Source organism: Apis laboriosa, unplaced genomic scaffold, assembly GCF_014066325.1.
Source record: "Apis laboriosa isolate Shangri-la unplaced genomic scaffold, ASM1406632v1 scaffold20_cov151, whole genome shotgun sequence".
Lineage (NCBI taxonomy): Eukaryota > Metazoa > Arthropoda > Insecta > Hymenoptera > Apidae > Apis > Apis laboriosa.
The window spans coordinates 493804-508156 of NW_025222327.1; the positions used below are offsets into that span (position 1 = coordinate 493804).

Consider the following 14353-nt stretch of genomic DNA (forward strand, 5'->3'; position numbering starts at 1 on the left):
TTTCTTTTTTTTTTTTTTTTTAGAATTTAATGATTAAAATTTTTCGAATTTTTTGATGATAAATTTTTATTCTATAGTATTTTTATCTTTACAGATGAATTTTTTATTGATCAAAAATGCTAAAGTGATAAAGAAAGATAATAAACCGATCAATATCATGCAATATCTAGTGAATATAGAGGATAATAATCTAATATATTTATTTCAATTAATATATTATTAATAAAAAAATAAAATAAAATAAAATAAAAAAAATTTTTTTTTGTAAAAGAATTAATATATCTAAAAGAAAATTAAGAAAAAAATAATATAAAATAAAAAGTAATACAATTCATTATTTCTATTCTCTGGTTTTATTAAAGATTTTATTTTTTGTCTATTCTTTAGTTTTCCGTTCAATTGATACTGATAATTTAAAATTATATTTATTAATATATCATAAAGATCATGATAATTCCATAATATTCACATATATTTGGTACAAACTTACTACTATTAAATACTCAAGAAATAATAAAACATATAAATCATTTTCTATAATTATTAAACTAATATAAAAAAAGAAATCATACATTTTATGAATTTCTTTGGAAATATCATCGAATAAATAATCTCAATTCCTTCATCTACTTTTAAAATCCGAAACTACCATTTCAAAAATCCTCGCATAATTCTTTGATCCACATGAACAACCGAATCTCAACTGAACAACATTGCGCCAAGTAATCTCAGTCTGCTATTTCTTTCACGGGAAAATAAAAAAAAAAAAAAAGAAAAAAGAAAAAATAAATAGAAAGAAGAAGAAGAAGAAGAAGAAGAAGAAGGAAAAAGAAAGAAACCAACAGCGTTTATTCATTCGAAAAACGAAAAGAATAGGTATTCCAAGCGAGAACGACAATACCGACCTTTATAATGTCGGCAGAGACGCGCGGTCGATAACGTTTCATAATGATCGTCGGTAATCGAGCCTCGAAACGTTTCAACCCTACTAAGTCGAGTTTACATAAACGAGAATTACCTGGCTCGTAGCCGCATCCTTTGTGTCTCCCGTTCACAATGTCCTGGAACAGGGTTTTGTCGGCGTCGCTGTCGTGCAGTTTCGTCGACACGGCCACACACAGATTCTTGGTCGCGTCCCAGGCACAGTGAGGATCCTGAAGACCGACGCAAGACGCGCAGGTGGCCGCCGCAGGGGCATCGCAATGGTGCAGTGGTACCGCGCGAATTTCGGAGTCAGCAAACACGACCAACTTGCTCGCCTCGCCGGCCAGGTGGACCACCAACAGATCCTTGATCGCTTGTCCTGCACGTGAACGGAATTGAACACTTTAATTCTCGTGTAGGGATTAAACGTGCGAAAGGGGATGGAGCAGTGTCTCTCAATCTTTCTTCAGAAGAAGATCTATTTTTTTAAGGTAGATAACTAATTAAAATAATTGCATAAAAGTATAATTATTTTTGGCAATAATTGAAAGAAATATTTATATGCTATTGCGTTTATTATAGTATTAATTAATTTGGTTTAGTTACTTATAGATATAGATAATATAGAAATTGAAAAAAAATATTATTTTCTTTTGGTAAATTAATTGTAAGTGTGTACCTTTTTGTCAGGTCTGAAAATCTATTTTTATCTTATTAATATTCAATTTTTTGAATTTTATTGATTGAAATATGTAATTATTCGTTGAACAATTATTCGTTTCTAAAAATTTAGATCTATGTTCATATTATCATCTTTCTTATTATTTTTTATATTTTTCATTTAATTCAAATAATATACGTATTCGTAATTATTTTTTTAAATTTTAAATTCGTGAAGAATGTAGCTATAAATAAAAATAGTTTATTAAAATTTGACAAATATCCTATAAATAATAAATTATATAATTAAGAAAATTAATTTCAAATGATAAAATCTTAATGAACAATTCCATCTTGTTTTTTTTCTTCTCAAAAAAAGAAAAAAAATGAACGAAACGTAAATTAAAATTCTTGAAAATTAAAATTTGGATGCAGGATCCATCTTCGAAATTTCCTATTTTGCATCGTGTAATTGGATTGATGCTTATCGGACATGCACGATCGAACGTCGAATTTCACGAAGCTCCGAGCGTTTTATTCAGACGTTAAAAAAAGAAAAAGTCGTGGAAATTTTCGAGTACTGCTTACCATACTTCAGCACTTGAACGTCGCTTACGATGACCTGGCTAACATTGCTCAGTGAATCCGGTGCACGAGTGTTGAGCGCTTTGAGAACTCGGCCGTCGTCTATGCATAATTATGAAATTATCATAATTAAATCCGTGCTTTTGTTAGTTGCGGTACACACAATTGTTGTAACTCACCTGTCCCGACATACAGAATGTCGTAGGCCTTGCCATCCAACGCCTTCACTTGAGGATCCACGGCAACTTTGGTAAATCTGTAGCTGGAACATAACATTTTTTCAAATTACATTTTTTGAACATTTTTGAAGATTGTGGAGAATATATAAATTTTAATTTTAGAAATCGTTAATAATAATTTTTCTTAAATATAAAAATATTTTTATTAATGTATAGAGTTAAAGTATTATATATTCAACTAATTATTCAATTATCAGAATGATTAATTCTCCTACAAATTTTAGTATCAGAAACTAAATAATTTATCCCGTTGTTTTGTAGAGAGAAATTAATGCTCAACAACTTTGCCAATTCGTATAATCTTATTTATTTAGCAATCTTACTTAAGTTACCATAAATTATTATCAGGCAATATTTGACTTAAATATTAAGTTAGTTTCTGTCTGGTTCACTTTCTGATTACTACTGCTAACAACTATAATTCCACCAAGCTCTAGATATATTCAACGATTAATATATATCAAGATAATTGGATCGTGAAATTTAATTACTCGAGAAATTTTCTACAACATACTATCATAAAATAAGTTATAATATATACAATTGAACGAAAGCATAAATGAGAATATTAAATTCAAAATTAAAAAAATTATTGAATACAATTCACATATTTATTTATCATCCATTGAATTATTAATTAAATCAAATTAATCAAATCATCGAATAACAGAATTCATAATCAATCCCTAAAAATAAAATTTTCACATCTATCATAGAAACAATAACAATAACAATAAATATATTATTTTTCTCTCTGAAAATTTAAATATTATACATTATATCGTGAAACTTTATTTTTTTTTCAGAAATCAATGAAATAAAGTGAACTAGAAAGCGTAATAACTTACTTGAAGCTGACTTTGGTTATCACAGGTAATGAGAAGAAGGATTGGACCGCGTCGTCCATGAGGGGGTGCGCTTTCACAAAGTTTACGGTCACGTCTGGAAGCGTTCTGGAGTCGTTCACGCATGCACCAGGCCTTGGCTCGGGCACCTTTTCCGGAAGTACACGTAGCCAATTGCTGTTTATGGTCTCCTGCTCCTTGAACGCACCCTGGAAGACTTCGAGGACGTTCTTCATGGAGAACGCGCAGACGGCCGAGCCCCCGATCGAATTCACAGGGGTCGTGAACACCCCATAAACCAATCGGGCACGTTCGCCGGCGTAAACACCTTCCGTGACGTCGCTCGTCGACTCTGGAACGATTATAAATCGTTCGATAAATTTCTCTCATTTCACATTTAACATCGATTTTCGACAATTAACCCCTCCCATCTTATTTCTTATATTTTTCGATATGAACTGCAATTGCAGGATTTGTACGCGATACGATTCTTTTCAGGGGATGCTATTTCGACGTTTGCTTGTATAATGAATTGTGAACAATGATATTGAGAAATTGAGAAGGTGTGAAACATTTGAGGAGATGATAATACGATTTTTTATTGTAAGGTAAGATTAACGCAAATTTTGTCTTTATATATAAAATATTCCCTTTTGCGAGGATAGTAGTTTAAACTTCGAATAAACTGAATTATACTTTAGCTCTTATTTTTTACATTATTCGATATTCAAATAATAATTATTTCTTCTAAATACACAATTAATTGGAAACTGTATATGTCACACGATTAGTTAGCCTTTGAATCACGGCCAGCATTGGAGTACACCATTGGATGGCCATTAATATTAAGAATTCAGCCAGGGACAATAAGGTTATAGAAACGTGATCCAACTGAGGAGAAGATTGAATGGAAGTCGGGTGAAAGAAAACGTGGCGAAAGTTTTCTGTCACCTTCTCGTTAATTCCGCACGAGCGGGGCTAAAAACCATTAATGCGCCCCATTCTTCGTGGGGCATTAGCACGAAGAAAGGATAATTCGTGTTCGATAAAACATTGAATAAAACGATGGACTTGACATCCTCCTCGTCGCGAAGGAGGAGAAAATCGGAAGATAGTAGCTCTCAGAGATGACGAACTTTTTATTGTCATTAAAGTGCTCGTAAATTGAGCTGGGAAAGAAGGTCAATTTTGGATGACAAGATTGCTTGGGTTCAGTTATGAAGCTTATTTGAATAATTAAACGTTGCAATACAGGTTATACAGTGGCAAGAAGAAAATATTGGCATTAAAGTAACGTTGCTTTTGTGAGATATAGATCAATATAAAATAATATATTTAATATATTTAATCTTTAAATGATTTGAATTTTGTCTGAATATTGTAAAAATATTGTGTTCATTGTTCATCCTCAATATTTCAGAAACTAACTTATCGTTCAAAGATCAATGTAAAAAATTTACATAAATATATATATATATACACATAAATTATAAATTACTATTAATTAATAAATTATAAATTATATATAAATAATTATATATAAATAATTATAATTATAAATAAATTATAAATATTATTAAATAAATTGAAAATAATCTAAAAAGTTTACCGAAACATGTCATATTATATAAAATATTTGACTATAATAATCCATCCAAAAATAATTTAAGTAATTGTGTAATAACCCACTTTGCGTTTAACTTTTCTTTAATTGAAAATGAATATTTCTCCAAATAAATATTCTGAAAACTTGATTTCACGATTTTAAAATGCAATATATAATTTTAAATACATTTTTCTCGGAAAAATAAAAAATAATAATCTTAATAAATTTCTTCAAAAGATGGAAAATCCGGAAGTAGGATTAATACGATATACAGGGATGATTTATCTACGTCTTGTGAGAAATCGAGTTTAGTTGAAGTCGGATTTAAAGTTTAGTTTCGTTACTGAACTCTTATATAACAGTTATCATCATATTTACAAATTTCTCAATTTTTGATGCACAGGATTTACGAGTTTATTATTTGCAGTGAACTTTCTCTGAAACTAAGTTAATTTCACTAGGAAGTTATTGCTAAAGAGTGGTGTCCCAGTTATCCCATCTTAAAAAAGGGACTCGTTTAGAACTTGGGATGACTTTCTTGAGATTAATAAAAAATTTTCGAAAAATGTGAATAAATATTGTTTTTCTTTCTTTATTATTATCAATGAATTTGTGAAAATATTTTGATGAGATCTTATAAATTTATAATTATATTAGTTGTAGGTTTACGAGTTTACTTGAAACTCGAGAATTCCTTGGAAAAAAATATAATGGCTTTCAATTTTTTATGTAGAAATAATATATGGAATAATAATAATATATAAAATAATAATGATAAAAAATTTATATGGAAGATTAAAAATAAAAAAATTTGAAAAATCTAATATTAATATTTACATTAATTTGAGAGAATGATTATAGAATATCTTTTATAAATTATACAAAAAAATTGTCAAAACTTATATTTCAAGAATTTACACCATTAACAAATAAATAAATTACATTAACAAATAAATAAATTATGCAAACATTTTTTTGAGATTAATGAGATATAAAATTAATTGAAATATGATAACAATTCCTCTCTTCTTCACATTGTTCACTACTTAACCTTTAAAAGCTATCGTGGATGAAATTTCATTACAAGCAAATTTTGCTTTAATATAATTTTCTTTGATGATAGCTTTTAAAGTTACTAATTAAATTAAAACAAAAAAAAAAAGGAATTATTAATTACGAGTTATTAAAACTACTAGTTTTCTTGATCTTCTTCTAAAACTGATTCCGTAAAAATCCGTACAAAAATTAAACAAATATGAATCTCATCTATAATTTTCTACCCAAATATCGTTCTTGAAAATATCTAAATCTCCAATTTGAAAAATTAATAATCAAGAAAACTAGATCAAATAAAATTAATTTTTCTAATCTCCTTAAAAAAAAAATAAGTTCCTCGTGATTTACCATGTATGATAAATCCATACGAAAATTCCCTAGAAAAATATGAATCTTAAAAAAAAAAAAATTACTAGTGCAAAATTATTATTCAACATTTACATATTACAATTCAAAATATTATTACGAAAGTCCGGCCCAATGCGAAAACATTGCATTAATTCCACGGGCTTCAATCTCGGCCGAGAATCACCAACAATCTGCAATTGCGTTTATCGTCGCATTTATCACGATGAAAACGTGGACGAATAGTCCCCGCGGTGCCATGAATTCGAGAGTGAATTTTCGCGGTAAAGCGCGAAAGTGTGAAACGGTCTTTGCACCGTTAAAAGAGCGCGGCCTCGTCAAGCACGCTGAGCGGAATCATGTAATTAGAAATTCGGGCGTAGAAATTCGGGGAAGGCGTTGGTTGAAAAGATGATCAACGGTCCGGAAACGCAGCGACTTCTCCGGGTGCAAATTGTTGTTCGTTTCTCCCGTCAAAGAGGAAAGCGTCTCGCTCTTTCAAAAGTACCATCGCGCTTACGAGAGCAGTTTCCAGTAAATACACTTGCTTGCTTTTAATAAAGCTGCGGATCCTTGATCACGAAAACACTCGACTAGATGAATAGGCGGGTGACGAAGTTGAGGCTGAGCCAATGTTACCAGGTCGAGAGTATCTTTTAAAAAAAGGGTTTGATCAATTTTCTTCGTTCATTTTTTTTTCCCTTTCTTTTTTCTTTTTTTTTTTCTTTTTTTTTTTTACAACAATGCGATGCTAATCTCGGGCTCCTATTTTTGTTTAATTAAGGACCGGTGGTATGGATCGGTGAATTTTAATTAATTCGTTATTTTCGTAGAAGAGCGAATTACAGAGGAGAGTATCGTGATTACAGAGAACAGGATTTTAACAAAAGGATATGAGTACTAGTCATGAGACTAGGTTGAATAAATTTTTTGTTGCGAGAAACATATGGTCATTTTTATACGTTGTGCAGTTATCAAATATTTTAAATAATTGTACATGGATGTTGCATATTTTTTGTTGGAGAATATAACATTTTTTTCGACTCATTATATAAGGAATATAAGTTTGAATGAATGATTAAAATATATATATATATATATAATAATTGGATTAACAAGTATTAAAATAGAATAACAGAAGAGGAATAAAATTGTTTCAAAAATATTTAAAAAATTTGTGTGATTTAACAGATACTTGAATTTTATCGAGTGATTAAAGATTTTATAAACTATTCATCTATAATTTATTTTCTGAATAATTATTTATCAAAAATTGAAAGTTATATACAATAGAATTTTATTATAATATGTATAAATAACTTGATTATCGCATAGGAGTATTAATGGATGAAGTGTTTAAAGAATCAATCAGAACAGTTTAATGAACTGGAAGGCCAAAAATATATCAGCATCTGGTAGCCAAATGTTTCGTTTATACGACACAGAGGTAAAAAAGGATTGTGCCTTTCAACAACTTCCTGGAATTTGACGCATGAAACAGTGCAGAGAAAAGTTTTAATGGTAATAATTGTGGATAAAATAAACTATCTTCATTTTTGATGGATGTATTAAAAATTAAACATGTAAGAATACATAGATAATGTTAATATTCAAGGAAAGATAATTTTTATATTTAAAAATTATAAATAAAGCTATACCATGTTGAATTTTATTTTATATACGATACAAAAATATGAACTGAATGAAGCTTTTGAATTTTTAACTGTGAAATGAAAATTGAATAAATTGAAAAATTGAATAACTAAAACATTGTATCGAAAAATTAAATAAATTATATAATCACCTTTGCAATATCGTATAACGTTCCATTTACGAAAAATCAACAACAGTATAAAATAAAAAGTTTATTTGACGTAGTTATATGTATTTTCATAAAATTTGTAGAAAAATTTTTTATCAAAAGCTTATAGTATAACCAATTAATTTCGATAAACTTTGAAAAAAACAATTTACTTTTATGAAAAAGTTTTTAGGATATAATTTTATTAAAATTCCTGCGTGTAACATCGTGTATATTTATCGTTTTAAAATAAAAATCATTTTGAAAATTTACCGAAATATAATATAAAATGAAAATATAATATTAATAATTATTCTATACTTTCCATATTATCTTCTTCACATTTAATATAAATTATTATCTATAAAATATTAAAATAATAAAATACAAAATACGATAGTTATTAAATATAACAATAAATATTAACCTCCTAACAAGATTAAAAAATTTCGTATTTTTTCCCTAATAACAACAATACGATATTAAATATAACAAATATTAAGGATAATTATTAAATATTGACACAGGAATTTTTATAATCTATCGTACAACATCAACAAGTTACTTCACACTTTCAAAAATGGACACGAGTAATACCGGAAACAAACATTTCCTCCCTGATTCAATGCATGAATCGCCGTAAGAGGAAAAGTTGTGAACTTTCGATCGGGTGTGTGTTTCCTTCCTTTCCTGAATTTTAGTTTAACTTCTATTCGAAATATGTTTTCCAACTCGGTGCTTTCTAAATGTCTCTGCGAGTTTCTATCCCCAATGTTACGTAACAAAATGTTTTTACTCGGCCCGAATGGCCGATGTTAAAACTCTCCGTGGCAATACATCGGGGACGAATATACACGGGGAGGGGAGAACTTTGGAAATCTTCGCGGGCATTCGACAAACTTTTCGAATCAAACATGCATGCATTTTCCTCTCCTTCTTTCTCATCTTCCCAGCTAGAATTATTTCGCTTAATGGAGATGCAGATGTGCTTTCAAGATTATTAGAAAGGGGGATATTTTCGTTAGCTAATAGAATCTTGGAAGAGGGATAAAAATATTCTAAGAAGTTTCAGATTTTTCTGGAAACTCGTGTTAAGATATCTAACATTTGAACTCTGGAAATTTATCCTATATATAATCTTTTCAAAAGAGAGGTATGTAAGAAAGATTGGATTAAAATGGTGAAAAATTGTATTTTTTGTATAAATAAAGAAATTACATTTATCTTTTTAGAGATTGAGAATTTTTAACGTAAATTTTATCTAATTGTTTAAAAGAATATTTAAAATCTATTTATATTATTTTTCATTTATTCACATTTTATTTTTTGATGAATTTTTAGAAGGTTATCTATTTGAAAGAAACTACAACTTGAATAATATTTCTGCAAAATTTCTTAAAACTTTGTTGCCAGATGAAATGAAAATAAGAAATAAGAATAAAATTAAAATGATTGAAAATATGAAATGCTCGATATTTTATAAATGAACGTGTTTCATTGAAAATTATTCTGCACTTTTGACTATGTATAAATTTAGTTTCGTTAAATTGCTACCATATTATTAACTACTATGTAATTGCGAAAATGATTTTCGCTTTTAACTTAAAAAGGTGAATATTTTAAAAGTGATTAGGTCGCGAAATGCATTGTACTATGCCGGAATAAGGTTTACTTATCCTTGATTATATGTAAATTTAATGAAGCATTGAATTAATATTATGTAGATATAATATAACGTGTTGTTGTTTCTGTTACATAAATTATAACTATGCAAACATTGCATCGTATTAATATTTATAATTATATCATTCTTATAATGGTAATTTAAGAATATTTTCATGAATTTTTATTTGAAAATTTATATAATAATTGTATCATTATACATTGAAATCTTTCTAAATTAAAAATCACAATATAAAAATACATTTTATTAATGTATTAAAGTATGTGGTATTAAGAAGAAGTTTATGAAAAAAATTTTAATTCTTTAGTCAATAATTTCCAATTTCTTTCTAATTTCAAACATTTTCTTTTAAAATATTCTATACGAATCATATTAATTCTTTTTTTAACAAATTCATCCACATCGAATTTTTCAAATATATCAGCTTTTATCGTGTCGAGTCAATATCTAGTCTCAAAGTAATTACGATGAAGTAATTTAACACGACTGACACGATCGTGAGTAATTATTCTCGAAACTCCTCTTCCTTCCACTAGACATAGCATTGCAAAACAACGTGTTTACGAGACAGTCTGCTTCTTACTTTAATAAACTACGGCGATGTACATTAAAGTTGAATGAAACGTGGAAGCAAAATTTCTCTTTTGCTATTCATGACTTTTGATAGCGAAAGATTACCTTTCATAATTAACTTGTTAAAAATAGAATTGATAGAAACCGGCTAATCAATATCAATTTTTGTACATGCACATCTCTAAATCAAAATATAAATTGCAGGAAAGACATGATCATTATTGATTTCGTGTGTATGATAAAACGACTAGAGAAAGCAAAGGAAGTCGTCTTCCTAAAGCAAATATTTAATTAACCTCATTCGTTTCTAAAAGATCGGTCTTTATAAAGAAATTCAGGAAATAATTTCCTGAAATCGGTGTAATTAATAATTAAAAGTAATCTTGCTTTATCATGTAGAAGCTTAAATTTAAAATTGGACTTATTTTTAAAACTTTTCTTAACACTTAGAATAAAATATTTGATACATATTTTTATCAATACATTCCTTTATAAAAATTTTTCTTTATTTTATCAAGAACACGATTAAACTTAAAATAAATTCTAAATTAAATTTCATTTTTAACGTAAAAAAAAATAAATGCTAAAATTAATTTTTCAAATTATGAAAATAAAGAAATATATATGAATAAAGATTTTCGAACAATAAATTTCCTGAAATATTTGCATTAATTCATCGTGAATCATAATTCAATTTAATAGCAATTATAAATTAAAAACAATGAAGTAAAATAAGAATTTATTAAAATAAAATTATTTAAGATTCTAATTTTCTCGAAATTTCTCAAATACTATTTGGAATAAGAAATTTTCAATTAAAAACAAAACATTTAATCAAGAAATAATAAAATTTGTTCCGAGATGTTTTACACGTAAATATAGTAAACACGGATAAAATTAATGGAGTTGTTCAGAACATGGCTACTTTCATAAGTTATAATTACATCGCGTGGGTTATCGTTGACCCATAATACATCATGTGCATTAGACGCGATAATTACGTATTGATTAAGGATATTATGGAGCGTTTCGTGATACTATTTTGTTACAGGAAGTATCAGTCTCAAAGTCTCTAGTGAATCATCGAGGAACATGTAATTATTATTTCCAAGATGATTGTAATTAACAACAAAAGATTACATAGATCATTTTTCTCACTATTAGATTAGTAAGTAAGATTTGCATAAAATTCTATAAATATATGAAATCTTGTTCATATGATTATTAATTATATATTAAAATATATAATCTAGAAATTATTTTTAATTTATATGAAATATTAATCAATTTCTATCACATAGAATATCAATTATTAAATTGAATGCTAAATTATAATTCTATTCAGAATTATTTGTAATCTTATAACGAATTAGAATGTTTAAATCAAATTATAATATAATTATATTCATAAAGTTTGTTTTGATTTACATAAAAAAATATCTTGGAATTAAAAAAAAAAAAAGAAAAAAAAAACAAAATTTATTCCTTTGATTTTAAATGCAACCAAAAGTGGAAATAGCTTGAGCACAGCAAGTTTCAGGACAAGAAACTTTTGGCCAAGTAAATTCAAATAAGCGTATTACACGTCACGGGGAGCTCGATGTTTCCGAAAAGTTGTGTCGCCAAGAAAAACGAATACAGCTCGTATACGTTATATGATGAACTTCACGACTCGTATACCAAGAACTAAGGATTTTTGTTCAAACGATTCTCACCATTGTTTCGACTTTAAAAGAAGCATTCGAAGGATAAAAGTATGAAAAAGTTATTATTTAAAGACAAAAGAAATTTTTTTAAATTTTCAATTGAGGCAAATGATCAGTAAATGAATTTTAATTTGTAATAATAAATAATATTAAAAATATAATCATTTATAATTATTATTATTATAGGATATTAATATAATTATTAAAGGCTTATTTATTCGAAATAAATAATTATAATTTATCTTGATCAATATGACTTGATCAATATGTAGAATGTAAATATCAATTAATATATTGATATAATTATATTTAGATATTCGAAAGTCTCAAATATCCTAATTATTACTTAAAATGAAATAATTATAATTTAACTCTTTAAAATAATATAATATAACAATCAATGATTAATATAGATAAATAATATAGATAAATAATATAATAATAGATATATTCGTATTATAATTATCTATCTATTTAACTATAATTCGAATAAAATAAATAATTAAAATTGAAATATATCTTCAATACAATCGTATTACGAATTGTTATCTTTAATTCGAGATAAGTCGAAATTCTTTCGAAGCAAGAAAAGATTTTACTTTTTGATATAATAACATCACGAGCGGATAAGTAACTGGTTTTCACGATGAAACAGAAATCGATGATATATGACCCGCGGCAGAGTTTTTAATCAAGGTACATATCGCATAGGATCAACTGCTGTTATTTTCTACATATTTTCAAAGAGAAGCTGATTAATTTCAATAAATGCAATGTCGAAACTGATACGATATAAAGTACAAATTTATTAATTGTCGAATGAACTGGTTGAATTTTTTGAAATGGCGAGACAAATATTCGAGGATTGCGATAAAATATTTTTTGATTATTGTAATGATTCTAATGATCTGGCAAAGCGAGATACTCTTCTGTCTCCATTTTACAATATTTTTGTTCCATTTTGTGCTTGTTTATATTCCATGATTAAATATAAAAACGTGTAACGTATATGAATTTTTACATAATTAAAATATGTTCAATTATTCAACCAATATACTAACAATAATAGAAAATATATCAAACATTGTATAAATCACACATTAAATTATTATATATTTTATATCACATCATCATTGTATTCACATAGATTCTCATATGTAATTTCGATTTTGATAACAAAATAGAAATTTTGTTATCAAATCCCGTTCAAGATATAGAGAAAACCATGCCATTGAATTCACTTTTTGAATTATCCCGATATCTCAATCGGTTGTCGAGATATAAAGATTCAAAGTATCCATGGCGCTTAATACATTGCAGAGATTATGAATGAGCCAGCGACCCACTGACCTACTTGTTTTTCTTGGAAATGCGTACTATGCTTTTCCAAGAATCGCGTCTGTCGCTTGTCTGCAGTTTGGAATAGATCAGTGAAACAAGGTGCGAGCGAGAGGTCCGAGTAAGCGACAAGGATGAAGATAATAAACGATTAAAAATTACGCTTTTCTTTACACGACGATATCTCGGGAACTGGAAGTCGTATCGGGATAAATGAAAAAGCGTTTTAAAGGGTAAAGTTTCGCGCTTCCAATTATCTCTTATTCGTTGACCGGAAGTCACTATCCTCGGAATTACAGCGATTTAAACTTTTCTTAGTTTTAATGAAGTTTAATCGAGTTTCAAGATAAATTATCCAATAAATATCTTTATTTCTGAAAGAATATTATTTACAATAATCTTATAATGGTAAATCCGAAGTTCTAAATTGATTTTATTAAAAAGTTCTTTGATCAAAATAAGTTGGAAATTTATTACTATGAAAAATTGCAAGAATATTTATCTTCAAAACTTATTTTTCTAATTACTTGTTTTGAGTTTCTTTTAATTTTATTTACTAAATTGTAATTTTTCGAGTTCTGATAATTGATTAATTTATAAAAGAACATTTTTTCCTCGTATTTAATTCTTTAAAAAGAGGAAATTTATATAATGCGATTGTATACTCATCTATTAAAAAATATTAATGAATATTAGATATGAATTGGGATAGTATTAACCATTTTTTCCCTACTTATATTATATTTGTATCATTATCTACGACAATAATTTGATATTACGAAACAAAGGAGAACAATTCCACTAATGATGCAAATAACAATTACGTAGCTACTACCATAAAGGATTAAATTACACAATAAATTGATATTTCGTTGAATTTAGTACAAAGAAATTTTGGCTGCTAATGTGTTTCGCCTTCATTAATATTATTGCTAATATTAATACCATCATTCGTTACGTAAAAATTATAATAAACATCGAAACTTTTATA

General features: G+C 27.4%; 1 protein-coding gene across 1 annotated transcript in view; it reads right to left on the bottom strand.

Annotated features, from left to right (window-relative positions):
• The window catches only part of LOC122712740 (semaphorin-1A-like), a 41595-nt gene that overhangs the window by 13123 nt on the left and 14119 nt on the right, over nt 1-14353 (bottom strand). Inside the window, exons 4-7 of the mRNA XM_043932588.1 lie at nt 3257-3605; nt 2349-2431; nt 2173-2271; nt 1019-1303 (exon numbers count right to left, since the gene is read on the bottom strand). Of these exons, the coding sequence (XP_043788523.1) occupies nt 1019-1303; nt 2173-2271; nt 2349-2431; nt 3257-3605 (816 nt within the window). The remainder of the gene's footprint in view (nt 1-1018; nt 1304-2172; nt 2272-2348; nt 2432-3256; nt 3606-14353) is intronic.